We start from the raw sequence: 21,418 nt of genomic DNA, 5'->3' as shown, positions 1-21,418 counted from the left end.
CAGAGATGACACCAGAGGGGAATTTCTTGCTCAGTTATATAACTGTTGACACTGGCAAGATTAGAACTCTGGCCTTGTAAATGCTGTTCTAATGACATTTGGGCCTTGTTTTGCACTCCTTTGACTGACCTTTCATTGAAATTGTGGTAAAGTTTTTATCCTTCCATTTCAAGTAAATTGCTTTGGTCAATATTCAAAATGGTGTTAAAGAAACAAATTAGTTTTTAATAAATAGTGCTATTCCTCTAGCAATTTAGCCACCAATAACAAAGTTCATTTGAAGCCTGATCATAAAGGTATTTCTACACAATTGAGCTGGAATTTAAGATTACAGGCACCATGGATCATACAAACATCAGAGGAAATAGTATTGCTAAAATATGGGATACTAGAATTTATTAAAAAAAAAATCAGAAAGAGATGGGTAGTATCTTTCTGAGTGGTTGAGTTTGCTTTTGTTCAGATACCCCACTCCTGCCACAGATGAAAACAAATGGAGATAAGATTCAAGTTGGTGCGGGATCTTTCCTACTTGAGTAATAAGACCCCCCACCAGTCTGTTTCTGGAGACTTTCTCTCTGTTCTGATTTGAGTTGATGAGCCAGCAGGAGGTAGGTAATGAAGTTCTGCAGTTTCAGAATTATGAGGTGAAAGCCCCTGCAACTCTATTATTTGGCCAGCAGGGGGAGGAAGTGCTGAAACCTCATGGGAAGATATTGTAGGTTGTTGATAGGATGTGCAAAGTGTGTGGAAGAAGTCACTCTATGAAACAGCCTTGGGGGCTAAATATTGGGGTTTAACAACATAGGAAATAACCTATGTAAGGACTCAGTCATTCCTCTGAATGAGGATTCCCGTTACAGTACAGAGATGATGCTGGTGAAAGTGTTAGTCCAACCAAAAATGACTATTTCTAATAAGAACTACCACAGGTTAAATACCAACACCTTAAAAAGGCTAACTTTGTGATGAAAACAGTATAAAAATTAAAAATCTGTTGAGTTCCACTACCTAAGTATTTGCTTCCCCATTAATTACCTACAGATCTGTTGTAGAATCAGGGGCAATGACTGGCACCCCCCACTCACAGATAAACCACACACCATGTCCCAGGGACCCACCAAACTCACAGATGCCCTGATCTAGGTAGGGCAGGCTGTTCATCACTACAATAGGTCTTCCCATATGCACTTCAGTATTCCTGGCCTCTTTTTTTCCTCCTTGTGTTTGAAAAGTTAGGTCAAATTCCTAAAGGAATCAGACTCTTTTTCTCTTCTCATGTCCCCATACCTGTGCAGCTATCTTTATTTCCTAAGGCCTCAATGTAATTCTCATAAGCTGCCACACTATGACCCAACCCCAGGAAGCATTTCTTCAAGATTGCGCCACCAATCAGCAACAGCAGGTGCTGGCCAAGCTGCTGGGAGAAGGTACTGATTGCATTTCACTGAATCTCAAGCAGCATATGTGGCTATTGGGCCTCCACCTTTTTTGAGAGAAACAAAGCCCTTTGCACTTCCTATTAGAAGAGGGAATCTGAATAGGAAAGGGAGGAGGGGTGTACTTGCTGGAAAAAAAAAAAACACACCAGGGATGAACTTTATGACCCAACTTATTTCCTCCCCAATCCTCAAGGCAAATCTAGATAGTTCTCACAAGCTAAACTTTTCAAAAATTTCTTGGCGTGACCTTCAGAAATGGGAGCAATGCATGGGTAAGAGAAGAAGTTGGGAGGTCAAGGCATGAGCATGAATTCAGCACCAGAAGATCTGTGAACCCCTCTCTGTTAGTCCTAAGGTGGAAATTGTCCCCAAGGACAGGCTGAAACAAGAATGTCTGACCCTGCCTCTGGGGAGTTTAGCGTTCAGAGTCAGAAAAATAAGAGGGCTTAGTCCATCTCCACACCAGCATGTCTTCTCCAGCCACTCTGTGTGATTCTGTCTGAATCCGAGATTCGTTGGATGCCAGAAATTCCACTGCTCTGTCCCAGACCCGCTTCATGCGCCTCCTGGAACAAGAAGAGATCAGTGTGTCTTAGGCAGATGAAGAAGACCCGTTTGCTGCACTCCAACGGCTGGAGAGCACAGCCTGGAAAGAAACCCAGCTGCCCACAATGCCCTTCAAATAAACAAACAAACCAAGGGCAGATACAGGGGGCTGGGAAAGCAGGATGCAGTTTGTTGGGAAAGAAAGGAAAGCATCCAGCACAAAATAGGTCTCCTGCTCTGTGGAGATGTGCCTTAGGCTGGGAGTAGTTGACTAGGAAGAAAACAAATCTTCAAGTTCTCCTGCTCTAAAGCCTGTGCTATGAACTGCTCCTGAGGCAGATGAACAAGTCCACATCAGACTTCTCTCCTTCCAAGAATGAAGCAAGCATGCTGAGATTTTTGGACTCTTCCAGATATCAGTGGTTCAAGGTGATCTTCTAGTTTAGCGTGGATACCGAAGCTAGCTGTATTTTAATTTCTCACGTGAACTAATTAAGAAATGACCATTAGTCTGACTGACAAGCAGTCTCATACCATGGAAGCAAAAAGAGGCTGTGGGCCCTGCTTCCTCTTGAGTCAAGGACACTTTGGAGCACTGAGACCTCCACACCACTGGCCTTTTATTGGCCACCCTTGTCCCTTCTGACATCCATCTCCATACCACTCCACTTTGAATGTGGGTGCCAGGCAGATTTCAAGGCAGCCAGATGAGAAAATTATTTTTACCTTTTAAGTTCAGTATTTACACAGCACTGTTCTCAGCTTTGTAGACATCATTCCTATTGCCTCTTGTGTGCATACAATATGGAAGTAAGAAGAGTAAGGTACATTACCTCTACTTTAATAAGGAAATGACTAAAAGGGATCATTTTCCTGGAGTGACTCAGGAATCAGGAGGCAATGTTGGGACTTAATCCCAGGAACAGAGTCTCCTGTGTGCTAAGGAAGCAGACAACGGACCTGCAGCTTTCCTCATCTGACTTTCTCTAAGAGTCCAAATGAGAAAAGTAGCAAATGTCTGGCTAGCCTCTGGAAAAAGATACCTATTTCACGTGGGACCAAACCTCTATTGACTTACTTGACAGCCTTACAATGACAGCTCCCAAGCATGAGGGCAACTGCTTAAAGTGTCAGCATTTAAGACCATCACTTTTGTCCCCCAGGGAGTCAAGACAGCATGGTCTGAGGTGTGACAGGATTCACAATGAATCTAAAGGCCAAATACCTGTTTCCCATCCTCCCCTTCCTCCTCCTGGCTGTCTGTTAACCAGTAATGAACAAGCATGGATTGAACTAGGCTACTTTAATCAGCTTCCACTGCTTTTTATCCCTAAACAAGCTCCTCAAATCTCTCTCAATTTTTCATAAATAGGCCTTCGAAAGGGTACTATATGGGAAGATCCAAGCATATCCAAGCAGGGCTGACATTTTAAGTAACAAATAGTTATGTTTCAACAGTGTGGCCTGAACTTACTTCATGACTTGGAACATGATCAAAGAGGTTAAATGACTGAGCAGAAACATATCAAATAAACAAACAAAATATTACTACTAAAGGATAATAAAGATCTTCAATGCTTCCCCAAGAATCTGCACATAGTCATTTTCAATTAATTTTCTGGCTATCAAGAATTCTTATTCAACTTTTGATTTTATCTTCCATGAAGTTGTAATGTAATTTAGGTAATCAGAAAATACTTTCTATTTGGCTTTGGAATATAATTTTATATTCATATTTAAATATCAATGTCTGAGCTACATCTTACACCAAATCTGAATATGCCTGCTAAAAATTATGGTGACTCTGGGAGTTAGAAAGATAGTTTTCTCATTCTGCTCCCTAACTTCATGCTGTTGACTGGTTACCTTTTTACACTGATAGCAAAATACAATTCTAAATGCTTTGCTATTCTGACCTGAATCTGTTTGCTGTTTATATTATATCATGGGAACCTCAAATTAACTCAATGGCCATCTCCTCCAAGAATTCTTCCCTAATTTCTCGAGTTTGTAATAATCTTTTGCTCCCATCCTTTCCCCCTAAGACCTCTTACAACACTTTGTTTTGTAAGTCTCTAACATTTTTATCTAATGTATTGCCTAATTAGCTGAAATGGTAGAACATGAGACTTAATCTAAAGCTCATAGCTATGCTTTAGAAGAGATGTCATGGTGTAATAGAGCAGTGAAGTCTCAATCAAAAAGAATTTTCTGACCTCAAAATCTGTCTCAGACACTTACTAGCTGTGTGAATCTGTTCAAGTAATTTAATTTCCTTATGCCTCAGATTCCTCATATGTAAAATGGAGGAGAGTTTAGACTCAATGGTTTCTAAAATACCTTCAATCTTTATCATTTTCTGTGCCTGTATATGATCTCCCTACTATTCTAAGCTCCAAGAGGGTAGTGATGACTTTTCATTTAGATTTTGTTTCTTGTGAATATCTAATGCACAGCTCTACACACAATAGGTACTTAAGTATTTGTAGTATTATACTGTGCTCCTCCTCTTTCATTTTCTGCTGAGCTACAGATAATCATGTAACTATAAAGGAGATGCTTAAATATGACACAAACAAGTCACAAAAATATCAAAAGCAATATCCATGCTATCCATCCACATAAAGATAAGTAAGAGTTGACTATGACCCACAGAAAAGTTATAGTTATACATTTTCCCCCTCTCATCTGGCTAATTCTCTTGTAGAAATTAGAGATTTCTGTAGATGTGTGACAAAAGAAGCAGACTGTTTAATAAAGTACCTTTAATGCCTAGAAGCCAAAGGATCCTCGGCTAACATGGGATCAGTGAAGATCACTTGGGTGTCATCTACACAAAGCATAGAAAGTGTAGCACCCCATCTCCAATGATGGAGAGGGACTCAACTCACCGGCTCTGAGGTGGAATTAATGTGTCCCGCACATGAAGGATGCCTACATATGGATAGCGTTCCATGTCCTGCTCCCAATCAACATAATGATCCTGAACCACAGCTGCAATGACAAAAGGTGACAGCTTAAGACAAGAACATATTAAATTGCTAAAATCTTCCTTTTAACAAGAACTTATATAATATAGTTGTCACCTATAATTTTCTTCACCATCTCATACATGGCTTGTTCTTCTTCCTCTAATTTCCGCCACCGATATTTCAGAAGAATTAGAAGACCCCATAAAAAAGCCAGACCTAGAAGAAACAGATAGCTTAGATAGTCTAGTATTTATGATGACCTACTCAGGAGAAAGACATAATCTCACACATAAGGAAACAAGCCCATTACAACTCTTCCAGCTATTATAGCAGAAGAGTTCTTGAATACAGAGTTGAGATTCTATCCAGGCCCATTGTGTTCTCTGTCAGAAGACTGGTGATAGTGATTTTCAGGTACTCTTAGTGATTTCCAGATACTCTGGCACTATCAAAGAGATCAACAGAAGTCCAAAAGTCTTGTTCTCACAATGCACATGTAAAAAAACTCATTTTCAGAACTGTAACTGCCGCCCTGAAGCTGGCAAGACAATTGTTTGTGGTTCGGTTTTTTTAACTCCATCAGTCCAAAGCCTTTCCTCGGTGAGAACCACAGATATTTAGAGATACAGTGGCCAAATTTTTTAACCAATCAACACCTATTCTTTCCTCTTTTTTGAGGATTTCTTTAATCTGTCTTATTCTCCAAGAAATATTTATATTTTTTCAGGACTTAAGTCCTTTAACACTAAAATGCGCCTTGTCTCCTTTGAGAAAGCATTTACATTTACCACACTGATTAAAAAAAAAAAAAAAATTAGGCAACTTCTAAGGGAGAAGCCTTATGCTGCACACTGTAAGATAAACAAATTTTTAAAGTGGCATAATCTTTGTCCTCCTGGAACTTAAAGTCTAGTAAGGGTGGGATCAAGACAAAAATCTACATTACAATACACAATATTAAAGGACAAAAGCATTAGAAAAGTGAAGAACAAAGTGTTAGGAATGAAAGGATAGGAAGGGGGGGCAGCTAGGTGGTGCAATGGATAGAGCACCAGCCCTGAATTCAGGAGGACTCAAGTTCAAATCTGGTCTCAGACACTTAATACCTCCTAGCTGTGTGACCCTGGGCAAGTCACTTAACCCCAGCCTCAAAAACAAAAAAACAAAAAAAAAAAAAAAAAGTTTTCAAGAGGAGGGGGCATTTGTTCTAAGCTTAAAAGGTTGAGCTAAACATTCATGGCATCTAAAAAGGAATTACTGGGCCACTAGTTACCTGGTCAGAACCTAGTCTCACTTTTGGGGACCCTTAAAATGCTTCAACCTGAACCAAGAACCCCAATATTGTCATCATTAACATGTTCATCTGCTCTCTTTATTTTTTAGAGCTTGTGCCCATTGTAGAGAATGGGATGGAATTTCTGAAGCTCATCGTTCATATTTGAAGCTGATTGGGGGACGGAAGTATTATGGACGGGCAGAGATACATATGAGCTGCTTACCCCAGAAAAAAAGGAGCACAGTGGTAATGGCTGTCAGCAGGGCCCGACTGAGCCGGCAGCCCAAGCCCATCCGGGGATGGGCAGATTCCAGGCAAACCACCTTGTCCACATTTGTCACTGACTCAGAAAGGTCATCCCCTTTCAACCTGAAACAGGATATAAGGTACAATCAAAGGCATTCAAATGCAAACGGAATAGAAAACAGGAACTTGAAAGAGAAAGGGGAAAAAGTAGGGACTTGCATTTTTATAAAACATTGTTGGCATCTTCATGGTGGCCCTTTCTAGAAATTTCCCACCTTAGCTATTTAGGAAGACTAAAGCTTTAAAGAAGGCATCAGACTTGCCTCCCCTGCTGCTAAAATGACGTCTTTCTCTGCAGGCCCTTTGATAGCGCCTCTCAGCGTGCACAAGATTAAACTTTAAATTGGATTCCCACCTCTCAGCATAAAGAAATGGAAATGTTTACTGAACCACTGCTCTGCAACTGCATGGCAAGAATTTAAAGATGGAATCTTGGAGGTCACATACTTTCTTCATAAATAGTAGGCACATAAACTGTTTAAGTATAAAGAACTTGGGAGATAAACTGAGCCCATGGGATGACACAGAAACTGATAGATTCTCCCAAAAGTTGGTGTTCAGACAAGCTGCACAGAGAGTGGGAAAGCTTGCTATGAAGAGCTGTAAAAGGTTTTGGGGTAGAATAGGAGTGAAGACACAAGTTGACATTTGTATTTTCTTCAGATAGGCTAGGGGACAAATAGCCTAACATCACATAAAAGAGGTCCACCCTGTACAGAAATTATATACTGTGGCCTAATTTACTACAATTTACTTTATATTCCTGGTCATCCACTTCCTGATCAGAAGCCTCAAATTTTGAAGACAAAAATGTCTTCATAATTGAATCTACCTTGCTAGAGTGAAGGACAAAATCCTGATGTTGTGCTGCTTCTTCTAGATTGTAAGTGTACACACACACACACATATACACATGCTCCCTCCTCCCCCCAATCCCAAACCCACCCACCAGCCAGGCTTTTTCTTTTTTAAAGTTAACGCATTTTTCATTGCATCATGTATTCAGTCCCAGGGGCCACCACTGCTGATGGAATTACTAATTCAGTCAGATTACAAAAGCAGAAAACACTAGAGTGTGTTTTACTATCAGAAAACTGTATCCTGCCCAGAGATCTTGGCATACAATATAAAATGGAAAGTGTTTACATGATGATTGTTTCCCAGCAGGAGAAATGTTCAGAGCTGTCAGACACAATCCACTAGTGTCTCTCCTCCTGTTCTCAATGTCCAAACTAGGCATTTCATAGAAGGTGAAAAGGAAGGTTCTTACTGTTATTGATGTAGGTTAATAATGAAAGCAAGCTAGAATTGCTGGTCAGTACCAAATCCTGGACTTCACAGGCACCAGGAAATTTTAGGCCCGGGGATAGGGAGAACTTTTTGCCTACCTAAAGCAGAAGATCCCCTACACCATTTCTAGTAAGTGATCCAGGCTCAGTTAAGGGTAAAGTCATCCTGTTCTCAGGCAACCCATTCTATCACTGGATGGTATTGATGACTGTTAGGAAGTTTTTCTTCACATGATTCAAAACAGGTATCCCTATAATTTTGTCTATCATACTTTAAGCTCCACAAGGCCAAGGACCATGCCTTATCAGAACTTTGTATCTTTCTCCTCCAGGGCCTAGCAGTACATAGCAAGTGCTCAATGCTTGTGAAGGAAATAAAGATTTGCTTATCCTTCCCAGTTCACATACTACTGAAAGTCAAATAAGCATGCACAGAATTATTTTACCCACCAGTTGAAGGAACTATACATTCAGGCAAGAAGTAGAATGGCAAGGCTAAAGAATTAAGAGAACACAAACTGATCTATCCGTTCTAAGGTACATGCCCTAAAACTCAGAAATTTTATTTTTCATTCTAAATACTTTTTCTTTCTGCTGCTCTTTCATTTTATTATCCCTTTCCTTTTCAGCCTCAAGCCAGAGCAGAGTCACATCTGCTTGGCTTGGGAATTTACATTCATAATCACTAAATTCTGATTCATAAAATATATGCCAAATTTCACAAGACAGGTGAGAATTTTGACATCTTGGAAAAGTTATTTCCCTTCCTGGGACTCAATTTCTGCCATCTAAAAAATAATGTGGTAATCAGGGATTACTATGGCCCCTTCCAATTCTAAATCCTATCATCTCCACCTTGAGCTGACACTCAACTCACCAGATTCCTACATCCTTGTTACTGTTCAGTATCCAGGTCAATGCAGCTTCAAACCTTGCTGGTGAACTGCCGGTTACATTCTGTGGGGAAGGGTCCATAAGAAGATTAGTTCTGCATTTGGGTGGACTGGCTGGAACAAACATTATTCTGTTGCTTGGTAAGGAAACTAGCTTTCTGTCTATGTGCCTCTGAAGACCTGTTCCACTAAATGCACAGCAAATTGGCAGAAAGGAAAGTTTCACACTGCTGAAGCCCACAGACAAGGCTGTAACTAGAAGATGGGATGCAGAAGCATACAAGTAAAATGTCAGTGATCTGAAAAAAGTGAAAGAATATAATCTTTCTAAGACCTGGGATATTAGGTCAAAGCATCAATTTTGTGGAGATGGGAGATGAGAAGGGCAGAAATCTTATTTTATAGTAGAAAGAACTATGTACAGAGAACTAGGAGCTCTGAATCATATTCCTGTATTTGCCACCAGCTTGCTGTGTGACCTTGGATAAGTCATTTCCACTCTGTGGTTTAATTTCCTTCTAAAGATATGAGGTTAGGACTAGATAGTCTCTTCCAACAAGTCATAAGATCCTAAGAAGTATGACTGAAAATCTTGGATATAAAGTTTATAAATGAGGAAACTGAGGCCCAGAGAGGACAACTAGTTTGTCAAAGATTACATTGCTACTTAGTAGCAGAGTCAGTATCTAAACTCAGCTCTCTTGACTCCTGAACTCAGAGCTCTTTTCACACTATTCAGGTTTCCCATTTTAGTAAAGTCATTTTTAAAGTAAATTCACCATTAGGAGAGGGGGAGCAATCAACTACAAATGTCACTTAGGTAGTTGTGGGGAAAGCGAAGAAATAAAGCCACTAGCTAAACAATAAGCAAGAGAATACCAATAAATAGGACAGATTTTAGGCTGGTAAACATAGATGAAAGACTGTACTACAATAAAAAATTCACTGGACCTGGAGTCAGAAGATTCAGATTTGAGGGCTGACTCTGCAGCTTAAGTGAATGTAGGGCAAGTTGCTGAATATCTTGGAGCCTCAGCAACCTTATCTATAAAATGGCACACCCTCTACCTCTAAGGCTAAAGTAAGGATCAAATGCAGTAATGGAGGTAACCATAAAGGGCTCCAGAAAAGGGAGGTAGTAACAGGAAGCTCTAGCCCTGAGAATCTAGGGAACCCCCTTTTCAACTATTCCAAGACAGACTTAGAGATTATCTATGAGACACAGTTTTTCAAAATAAATAAAATCATACAAGAAGGGGAAAAAAACCACATCAGTTAGAGCAGATCAATTAGAATCAGTGAGACGTCACAATAATGGATTGACATTCCATTCTACTTACTGCAATGTATTCCTGTGCTTCAATAACAGGAATGCATTTACTTTTTAGATTCTCTGGATTTCCACATTCAAAATTACCTAGGGAAAAAAACAACATTCAAATCCAGAGAAAAGGTGAACACAAATGACTCTGAAACAGGATTTCAAATGCAGGAGAACCAAGCTGTCCACTCTAATAAGGATCATATGGTCAAGCTGCTGCCTCCCACCTTCTGCTAGGGCATCTTCAGTCCCCACAGCAAGATCAAAAGCCACTTAGCTTGGATCAATTCCAGATCATTAAAACCTGATCTGCAAAGCAGTTTGGTTATTTGCATTAAAAGACTAAAAGCTGCACAATACCAAGATTTGTTTTCAACTGATCTTTAAAAGGATCAGATGAATAGCTTCAGACAACACGTAAATTGTACTATAAATAAACATAGTTTGGGAGGGGAAAAAAAGGCAGCAAGGCTGTGGAACTCTGTAGAGATTTAAAAATCATGACACAAGATAGGCAATCTGGAATAATGGCACTCATTTTGGTATTCCCCAGTAAGAGAAGCATAAAAAGTGTTGGCAAGATTGTTAAGGACCTGCAGGTCCTGGTCAGTTACAGGCAGTCAGTCCTGAGAGATATGGGGTAGAGACAGTCTTCTCAGCCTAATGAAATGCTTCAAGACTCAGCCTGAATTTCACCCATGAAATCTTCCTTCCCAGATCCCAGAAAGGGATCCTTTTTCTAAACTCCTGCTATACCTTACTAATAGTCTGCCACTCACATAGTACCTGAGCATATACATCATCGTTCTTTGTTTCTGAAGTAAAATCTTATTTCTCCATTTAATTATATTATTATTAGTTTTTAAAGTTCCTTGAGGGGAAAAACTATGTTGTTTTTCATTTTTGTCTCTCCAGTACAGTACCTTGTATATATTCAAATAAATGCTTGTTTTATTGTTGTTCAGTCTCATTTTTTTTTCAGTTGTATCTGACTTTTTATGATCCCCTTTGGGATTTTCTTCAGCAAAGATACTGGAATGGTTTGCCATTTCCTTCTACAGCTCATTTTACAGAGGAGAAAATTCAGGCAAATGGGGTAAGAAAAGGCTTTCCCAGTATTACATACCTAGTAAGTGTCATTTGAACTCAGATCTTCCTGACACCAGGCTTGGCAATCTATCCAATGTGCCCTCTCGTTGCCCCAAATGCTTATTTAATTGAATTGAATTATGGACTTCCTGACTATGTTTTGTATTGTTTACTTCTTGAGGACAGATACTGTCCTTTATTCCATTTTCCTCTACTCCCCAAACCATGTCTAGCACAGTGGTAAGAACATGGTAGAGAGCAAATAATGGATAATTCATTGGTTCTTGACTGGTCTAGTAGGACAGATTAGTTCTACTTATCATTTTGGGCTTGATCAGATCAGAGAGAGGAAGCTGTGTAGAACTGAGTGGTGTCTTGGAATTAAACCGGGATCTCCCAATCTATAATGATGTGAAACTCTGGGATATCAGAACCAGCCTTAACATAGGCCTGGATCAGATCATCTAAGAGAATAGCCCCACCCAGGGCCTGGTGTACACTTAAGAAAGAGAGTGGATCCCTCTCTAAATAAGTCCCTTCATAATTTGGAGTCAAGCCCTCAGTGCAAGCTTTGGAACAAGTTTTCAAATATATTTGAAGACATGAAGTACCTCAGACTAAGTACTACTAGACCAAGTAAAAGCTCCCACCTTGATGAGTGGATGATATAGACTACTAAAGTATATACTAGGGATGAGAGCCCCTGATAGTTATGGTCCAGATTTAAGATAATTTTTTTTTTTTTTTTTTGCTGAGGTAATTGGAGTTAAGTGACTTGCCTAGGGTCACACATCTAGGAAGAGTTAAGTGTCTGAGGCCAGATTTGAACTCAGGTCCTCCTGACTTCAGGACTGGTGCTCTGTGCCACCTAGCTGCTCCTTAAGATAACTTTTCAAGCACATTATATGTGTCCATAAATTATAAGTTAATTCATAAAGGACTACATTAAAATCCTAAGCACAAATGCCTACTTATATTGTAAAGAGAATATACTTAACAATTAAGAGATTATTGGTGACTTTGGAGAGAACTGTTTCAACTGAGTAGTGGGGCTAGAGACCAGCTTACAAGTGAGTCAAAGTCAGTGAGAAGTGAGAAATGACAGGTATGGGAAGCAAATCACTATGGACAGATTCAGGGTCTCTCCTCCAAAGAACTCAAAAGTACTTGGTCAGTTAAAATTTCATCTACCCTCCCAGAACACCTGAGGGGAAAAGGAGCAAGGACTATTAATTCCATTTTATAGATGGAGAAACAAAGTCACTGAAAGATTAAGTGACTTAGTCAAAGTCTCCCAGTCAGGAAGGGGCTGACTCAGGTAGAAATGGACAATGCCCTCAAAATGCCTGTAGGCTACAAGGATATAACTGAATGAGGGTTTCTGGCTTGATGGCCAGCCCCTGTATGGGGCAGGTGTGATGAAGAATAAGGTGTATCTCCATGGGACCTAGGTGCTCTGGGTCAAGGTTCACATTATCAATCTAAGTCCCTTCACATTCTCCTTCTCCCCTTGCTAACCCCTGCCATTGCCAACAATGTGAAAGCTATCTCTACAATGGTGCAGTTATTTCTGCTTGGAACACCATCTGTGAACATAGCAGCATCTGGTCCTCCTGTTTGAGCTGGCTGGTCCTGGACTATCCTCAGCCTATAATACATAGTATGAGTCACTTTCTAAAAAAAAGGCTATTCTGCTTGAATTAATAGACTGTCTAGGGAACAATCTGGGCCACAGCACAGTAGAGCCGAGGCCCTGTGTCCAAGCCTCCTTTGAAATACAGCACAAAAAAGTTTGTGGCAGCTCTTTTCATTGAATGGATGTCTATCAATTGGAGAACATCTGAATAAATTATGGTATATGAATGTTACAGAATTTATTGTTCTGTAAGAAATAACTAGCAGGATGATTTCAGTAAGGCCTGGAGAGACTTATGTAAATTGATGTTAAGTAAAATGAACAGAACCAGGAGATCACTATACACTTCAACAACAATACTATATGAGGATCAATTCTGATGGAAGTGGCTATCTTTGGCAATGAGAGGATCCAAATTAGTTCCAAATGCACAGAACCAGCTACATCCAGAGAAAGAACACTGGGAAATGAGTATGGATCACAACATAGCATTTGTACTCTTTCTGTTGTTATTTGCTTGCATTTTTGTTTTTCTTCCCAGGTTATTTTAACCTTCTTTCTAAATCTGATTTTTCTTGTGCAACAAGATAACTGTATAAATATGTATAAACATATACTTTAATATGTTTAACAGGTATGGTTCTGCCTGCCAACCAAATCACAATTTGTTTGGATCTCCCTAGGATAGGGTGGGGAGGAAAGGAGGAAAAAGTTGGAATAGAAGTGTTTGCAAAGATCAGTGTTAAAAAATTACCCATGCATATGTTTTGTCAATAAAAAGCTATATTTTTAAAAAAGTAAAAAAAAAAAAAAAAGAAAAAGAAAAAAGTCCAATACCAAAAATAACCAAAAAAAAAAAAAAAAGAAAGAAAGAAAAAAGAAATACAAGCACAAGAACCTTCTAAAGCCAAAGGCAAACAAACCAAAGAGGCACAATTTCTATTTTGAGTTACAGTTATGCACAATGGTTTCTAGAGTTTTAAAAAGAAAATCATCAGGGGTAAAGACTTTCTGCCTAAATCCAAGATTAAAAAAATATGTGGTTTCTTCTTAAGGAAGAAAAGAAAAGGTAAAATATTTTCATAGTATTTCATGCTAGAATTTCTACTATATGGCAATAGTCTAGCTATTAGTCAGCAAGTTTGCTTTTTCTTGATCTGGGGGACCCTTTTTCACATCTGTGTTCTTGAAACTGTTTAACTGAAAACAATTATAAAATGCCTACTCTATTAAAGTTTCTGTACTAGGCTCTGACAATGTAGAAGAGCAGGTCCTCATCATTTCACTTAGACTATTGTAACAGGTCTCCCTTTTTCATGTTTCTCTCCTGCGCAATCCATCTTCCATTCATCAATTAAGTGTTTTTCATAAAATGAAGTTCTGATCATATTATCCTTTTTACTCGATAAACTCCAGAAGCTTCCTATTGCCTCTAGGAACAAATTAAAAATGCTCTATTCAGCATTCAAAGCCCATAGTAACTGAGTTCCCTTTTACCTATCCAATCATCTTACAACTTACTCTCCAGTACAATGTTCTTCGATCTAGTGAACACTGGTATCCTGGCTATTCCACATACAAGATACACTCTGATCATTCTTTCTAGCTGTCCCCTATGCTTGGAATGTTCTCTTTCCTCTGCTCCAACTACATACATCCCTGACTTTTTAAAATCCCAACTAACATCTCACCTCTTCAAGAAAACCTTCCCCAACCCCTTTTAATTCCAGTGCCTTTCCTCTACTAATTAGTTCCTATTTATGCTGTATATGGTTTGCTTTGTCTTTGCTTGCATGTGGTCTCCTTCATTGGACTATAAACTCCTAAAGGGCAAGGACTGTATGTTTTGCCTTTTTCATATCTTTAGCACTTAGCACAGTCCCTGGAACATAGTAAGTACTTAATAAATGTCTACTGAATTGAAAAAAAAAAAAAAAAGTGAAAAATGACAAGGATCCTTCCCCTGAAATACCATATTAAACACATACTTACCCGCTTGTATGGCCAAGAAGTTATATAATTCATGTAGTACCTCCAGCAAAACTTTTTTTTGTTCAACCTGGCAGAACTGAGGATACAGAGAAACAATATGATTGATAACAAAATAATTGCTTCTATTTGTACATTTTGTGCCACAAGCCCATCTCCTGTGATACTGTTACTCTTTAAAAACAGGAACTTTTAGATCCCTATTCAAGTGCTAGTTTCATGGGAGAAACTGATGCTGTTTGATCTTGTCTCCCAAAACAGAATGCTTTGCATGTGGTAGGTACTGTATAGTTGTTGAATGAATGAGCATTCTGCCTGAAACATCTGTTCACAGACCATACTTCACTAAGTCCTATGTAATTAGGCCTATACTAGGGGAAAGTGATTGGAGGCAAATCACAATTTCTTTGGATCTCATTTTCTTCATTTATGAAGGGGACTAGCCTATGATTGCTAAGGTTCTTTACAGCTCTAAATCCTATGATGCTAGGCACTCAATGTTTATTCACTGATTGATAAGAAGCATTACAAAGAATTAGTCAGTTGTATATCTGATAAGTTTATATGTAACTAAAGGTTTTCTCTACCCATTAACCCCAGTGTTTGACTGAGCAGTAGCTAATAATATCAGACAATGTGTAGGGAACACAGATTGTCTACCTCAAGGGAAAAACTGAATAGCTACCACTCAAAGTGTAAATGATATGGATCTCACTTTAATCAACAACATAGACTACAGGGCCTTATTAGAATAATAGTATGAAAGGATTATAATCTAACACGTTTCCAAGACTGTTAAATGATGTATTCTGTGAGGTTTGGGTATGACAACATTCCATAGACTTTGGAACTACATTTTTGTGGTATAGTCAAAATCTTATTATCTACATATAGATTTTCCCCATTATGGATTATCTGGAGCCAATGTTTAATCCAAGGCTTGTTTCCTTAACGATACAAAATTTCTGGAATTTTACAATTCAAAACATTTTAACAAACATTAAGAACATAGATTGTGTCCCTCCACACTCCAAAAAAAGCAGTCATTGTCCTTATGGAACTTATATTCAAATTAGTAGAATTATATGCACATAGTTAAGTAATAAACACCAAATAATTTCTGGGTATATGACATTCCAATAGCAATTAAGCTAAGCTTTGGAGGAAGAAAAGGATTCCCAAAAGCAAGAGGTGAAAAGGGAAGGCAGTCGAAGCAAGGTGACAGCTTTTGCAAAATACCATAGAGTAAAATATCATGCCTGGAGAATGGCAAGCAGAGACTATGATTGTGAATTGTTTTAAATGCCAAACAAAGGGATGGATATTTTATCACTCCAGGTAATGGGAGCCATAGAAGCTTCATATCATAAAATCAAACAAGTTTTTGGAAGATTATTTTGGAAGCCATGTGGAGAACGGATTATGAAGGGAGAACTTTTAAGAAGCTGCTTTGGTAATTCAAGTGACTGTGAACTAAATAAATTAATGTGATAATCATGTAAGAAAAGACAAAGTGATAGCTACATGAGATGTCTTGAAGGAACCAGTACTGGGCGATTGTGTATATGAAGTATAAAGGAAGAGAGGCAAGTGAAGGATAACTCCAATGTTATGAATCTGAGTGACTTGAATGTTGTTACTTTTGACAAAATGGGGAATTTATGAGAAAGGATAGGTTTAATAGAAAGATGTTTCGAATATGTTGAGTTTGAGATGCCTTTGGAACATTCAAGTAGGGAGATCCAGTAGGTAATTGGTGATGCCAGACTAGAGATTAAGCAAGAAAATGTGGGGATCACCTGCAGAGTTGGATGAATGTTGAATCCATGGGAAATGATGGAAAATATACAAAGTGGAGAGAAGACAGGATAATGACCCAACAAATAAGATTGAGAAGAAGCTTACATTGGGAGTAAACCAAAAAGGGAGCAGTTTAAAAAAAAAAAAAAACAAACTTAGGAAGAAGAGAAGATCCAAGGAGGAGAAGGGGGAGAAGGGGGAATCAATAGTGTCAAACATTTATACCTCAGAACAGGTTGTCTCTCATAACCGGAACGTCCTCCTTTACTACTTCCATCTTACAATTTCTGAAATGAATTCTCTGGTTTTTTTTTTTAAAGTTCAAATTAAGTGCTACCTGCTGCAAGAGGCCTTTTCCGATCCTTGTCCAACCCCATTTCCTCACTTGGAAGCTAGCAGCACCCTCCCACCCCCCTGCCGAAAACAAGTACTTAGTCATTTAGTTGGTATATGTTTTGTAAATGTTCCCCCCACTTTCCCTCATTAGAATGTAAACTCCTTGAAGGCATATCATTTCTGTCTTTGTATCTTTTGCACCTAGCACAATGTTTGGCACATAATAGGGGCTTAATTTACTCTTATTGATTGATTGGTTGAAGAAAGATGAAAGTGGGGGAAAAGGCTACTCATTTAGCAATTAAGACTACAGTTTCAATTGAGTGATAGTACTGGAAGCCAGATTACAAGGGTTTGAAAAGTGAGTGAGAGGTGAGTAAATAGAGGCAGTAAGGGTGGATTGTTTTGATTAGAAGTTTTTCTGTGAAGGGAAAAATAGGGATAGTAGGATGTAGTAAAAATTTTATTTAAGAATGGAAGAAGTCAAGACATATTTGTAAGCAGTAGTAAAGAAGCTAATGGAAACAGAAAAAAATAAAGCCAATGGAAGTGATGCTTATTAATAGGCTTTATGTAAAAACAGAAATTTAGAGAATCAGGAGAAATGGATAAAATTAACCAGTCTTTTTTTTTTTTTTTTTTTTGATTGTCTTTTTGGCTATTTTAATCCAACTTTCTCATTTTACAGATAAACTAAGGAAATACCTTACCCAAGTTTACACAGTTAGTCAGGATAACTGCCACTCTTCTGAGGACAGTCTAGTAGTAGTTAAAATAAATTCTACTCTCTCAGTACTAGATATTAAACCAGCTTCTGTATCAGAATCCTCCATTATATCTTATAGTATATGTTACTTTTAAAAGTGAGAGCCATATGCTTTCTATATCAGAGGGGAGGGGAAATACTTTACAGTTATGAGTTTATTATACTCTATAGTCCAAAATCAGTATTTTGTATAAAACCTGGATATGGTGTATAACAAGTCTCATTTTTCAGTGGATTTCACCATCCCCCAACTTTTCCTTTCAAAGAGATCTGATTTTAAGAGATATGCTTATATTCGGGGGTAGCTTATATAATAGCAATGTAGCATTTTATAAATATGGAAGTAGAGAGGAAAAAGGAATAATTCAGGAAGCTTTCCAACTATATCATACTTCCCTCCTACAATACACTAAATACTACACAGTTCAAATCTAGACAGAAATGACACAAGTGAATTGATATTTAGTTCTCCTTTTCATTAAAAGGGCTAACATAGAGCCAAATGCACTGCAATTCAAAAGTATCATCTATTGTATCTTTTTTTTTTTCCTTACATACCTAATAATTAGACTACTAAGTCATGCCCTTTGGCAGAATGAAAGCTTCTTCTAGTAGAATTTATGATCTGAGAATTTATTACCCTGTATCTTCCCCAATCGCCAAGATCAGTGCATCAGTTCTACTTTCTAATGCTGTTTTCATGAGTCATAAATGGATATAGTTACTTGCCTTCCCCAAATATTATTTGTAGGGCATGTTGGCACTTCATAAACAGATCTGAAGCAGACCAAGAGGGCTAATTCCATTGAAGCTACAGCTGAGAAAATACTATCCACAATACCTAAAATCAAGGCATATTTTAAGAGTCCAGAGTCCTCTTGAGACTCTTATTAGGAATGGGACAGATGCTGAATTGCAAAGCAGACTTTTTGAAGGTTACAAATAGCACTTCTGTTCCCCCAAGTCTGGGAGGTGTCTACAGGTCCTTTGCAAAAAACCCACCATATTTCCCAGAAATCAGCTTAAAAGCAGACAGAACAAAGTTCCTGATGTTGCAATTGATGGAAGAGCTTTTCTAACAAGACAGGTGTTAAGATCTTTAGAGACTCAATTTCCTGTATTTCAGATTCTCCTACATAGCTACAATTGAGTCTGACATGAACATTACAGACTATTATTTAGTTTTTTGGTTATATTACTGAAAATACTCCCTGAAAATGATCCTGTTATGTCTTTTTCTGGGAAAGTTTATTTCTCTAGAGAGGGGCTGCTTCCTCAGGAGGAATAAAAAAAGCTAGAAAACAAACTTACCGCGTCTGTTTTCCTCTCACAATCCACCGGTAACAACTTCACTAAGACCAAAAAAGAAACAGAAGAAGGGTTAAAAGGGTGGCCAATTGGGAAAAGAAGTAAGGCAAGGCCCCCTCCTCAGACTCCAGGCAAGCAGAACCTGACTGGCCCTAGGGAGATGCCAAGCAACACTTTCCAGGTTTTAAACACCCAAAGTCAAATATAACCTTACATATTAGCTAGTAGGGCTTCAGTTATAATAGGCTTGTTATTTTGTACCCTTTATTTACAATTTTTTTTTTTTTTTTAAATCAAGGTTAATAGGACTATGGGTCTGAAACCTTCCTCATGTTCAAAGGGCCTCTCTGCTAAGAGTGCTTCTTGGCATTGTGCATAACTATAACACAAGCCTCTCAGTTTTAGAAGGCAGATTCCAACCCCCTCATTATACATGTAAGGAAACTTTACCTTAGATGTTAGATTTCACCAACTTTATAGAATACAGGGAAACCAAAGTACATAGAATCAATTGAACTTGGGTCAGCTTCAATTTTCTTGACAGGTCATTCCACTGCTAGTTCCATCCAATTAGTATAGTCTAATCTACAAATGTGAATTTCTGGGTATGCTTTTAGAGCAAACACCTTCCATTAAATTTTTTTTCTCTAAATCAGGGTGAGCTACCAACTTGAATGGATACCCAAATATTAATTTATGGCAACAGTTAAGAGACAATTTAAATTTTTTAAAAGTTTATTTGAGGAATTTCTTAAGCTTCTCATAAAACACGAAAGATGGCCTAACTTGTTTCTGGACATAGTCAATATTAATCAGGCAGAATTAATTACCATTCTCTGCAGAGAACATTAAAAGTTGGTAAATTATTTATGTCACTTCAAACTTAAATTTATAAAGAAAAATATGTACAATGTCACTTCCTTTTAAGATTAAAGTCCAGATTGAAATATATCAAATTTCTCTGTGAAAAAACATACAAATGCTCTATTCATTTTGTGGAAGAAATACCAAAATCTACATGACCTTCTTAAGTTTGAATCTAGATGAAAATACCAACAGGGCATCACAGATGATAAAGGCCAAAATTTTCTTGGCAATCAGAAAAGTTCAGTGAAGGGAAAGTAAACTGCTTTTGTGTATACAGAATTATATACAAGTATGAAACAAAGCATAATTGGGAATTTTTTCTGAGTCACAGAATTAGAATTTTAAAAAGGGATGAGAGTGGGGAAAAGGTATAATAGTAATCAATTGTTGTAATTCTAACTGTTAACGTACCTTGTTATATACAATTTAATTTATAAAGTGCATTCCTCACAAAAAACTGAGATAGTATATTTATCCCCACTTTTCAGATACAGAAAGGATGAGAAAAGAAAATGACTTGCCCAGTCACATGACTAGCAAATGTAGAAGCCAGAATTCAAATCTACATGCTTCTTCCATAATCCCATATATTTCACATTTGCCAGTCTAGCTGTGTGACCTTGGAAAAATCACTCCTCATATCTGGGTGTTCTCTTCTATAAATCAAGAAGGTAGGAATAGATGATCTTTATGGCCCATTCAGTTCTAGTATCCGATGATTCTAATGCACTCTTGATTTGAGGCAGATATTAACATCCCAGGAATACTGAAAATATGGCCCTAAGAATGAGCCCGTGACCACCTCGTTTGGAAGAGATGGTAGGGAGACAGCAGCCCGAAGCTACCAATATGAGGCACCACCATACTTGTGATTACTAGAGGGAGAATAGATTAGGGATTGGGCAAACTTGTTCTCTAGGGAGGACTTTTCACTGAATAGGAAGTGGGGGTGCTGGAGAGATGGAGAATTAAAAGACTGGGGATAATAAAAAGTTATTACTACTTTACTACTATTACTATGAACTACTTATTTACTATTTATTACTACTGTTACTATTTAGTAACAGAATTTCACATTCTATTACTAGAACCAGTTTTCCTAATCCCCTAGCTACTCCAGGAGCCCCTGCGGAGGATACCAGGCCTGGAAAGTTTAGAACTAAGATGAGTACAGGAAAGAAAGAAAAAGCCTGGAGGTAGGAATTAGGGTAAAAATTACTAATAAAAATTTTTTATGTCAACAACAGTTAGAAAGATGTCAATCCAGACAAACTGGGGAGCTGAGAGCCCCATAGATAAGGAGATAAATTATGGATCCTAATCTTTTCTACAGTGGCTGGTGACAGGGACAGCTGGAAGCAGAGATCTAAGTGAGAGTTTGGATCGATGAGAATTAGAGTTTTTCCTCCTTCCTGCTCCCCAACTCGGAGAGTTCTGTGAGTCCAGAATTAAGAACTGGGACAGAAATTATTCTGAGGACTACAGTTTTTCTTGCACCCTCTCTGGAGCTGGCTGGTTATTGGAGCCCTGGCTACAAGCCCTGGGAGGAGGAGGTTGAGCATTTTAATGACTGAAAATGAGG

General features: G+C 38.3%; 1 protein-coding gene and 1 long non-coding RNA gene across 2 annotated transcripts in view; one reads left to right on the top strand and one right to left on the bottom strand.

Moving 5' to 3' along the window:
- LOC141566559 (uncharacterized) overlaps positions 1-11,004 on the top strand; it is a 49,448-nt gene extending 38,444 nt beyond the window's left edge. Inside the window, exons 3-4 of the long non-coding RNA XR_012489351.1 lie at positions 6,344-6,622; positions 6,841-11,004. This is a non-coding gene — a long non-coding RNA (uncharacterized LOC141566559). The remainder of the gene's footprint in view (positions 1-6,343; positions 6,623-6,840) is intronic.
- LEMD2 (LEM domain nuclear envelope protein 2) overlaps positions 200-21,418 on the bottom strand; it is a 22,605-nt gene continuing 1,386 nt past the window's right edge. Inside the window, exons 2-9 of the mRNA XM_074311247.1 lie at positions 18,973-19,013; positions 14,763-14,838; positions 10,065-10,141; positions 8,709-8,788; positions 6,460-6,605; positions 5,075-5,176; positions 4,880-4,982; positions 200-2,008 (exon numbers count right to left, since the gene is read on the bottom strand). Coding sequence (XP_074167348.1) covers positions 1,858-2,008; positions 4,880-4,982; positions 5,075-5,176; positions 6,460-6,605; positions 8,709-8,788; positions 10,065-10,141; positions 14,763-14,838; positions 18,973-19,013 — 776 coding nt within the window. The 3' untranslated portion in view covers positions 200-1,857. The remainder of the gene's footprint in view (positions 2,009-4,879; positions 4,983-5,074; positions 5,177-6,459; positions 6,606-8,708; positions 8,789-10,064; positions 10,142-14,762; positions 14,839-18,972; positions 19,014-21,418) is intronic.

This window comes from Sminthopsis crassicaudata, chromosome 4, assembly GCF_048593235.1.
Source record: "Sminthopsis crassicaudata isolate SCR6 chromosome 4, ASM4859323v1, whole genome shotgun sequence".
Lineage (NCBI taxonomy): Eukaryota > Metazoa > Chordata > Mammalia > Dasyuromorphia > Dasyuridae > Sminthopsis > Sminthopsis crassicaudata.
This window is presented reverse-complemented; position numbering and strand designations above follow the sequence as displayed.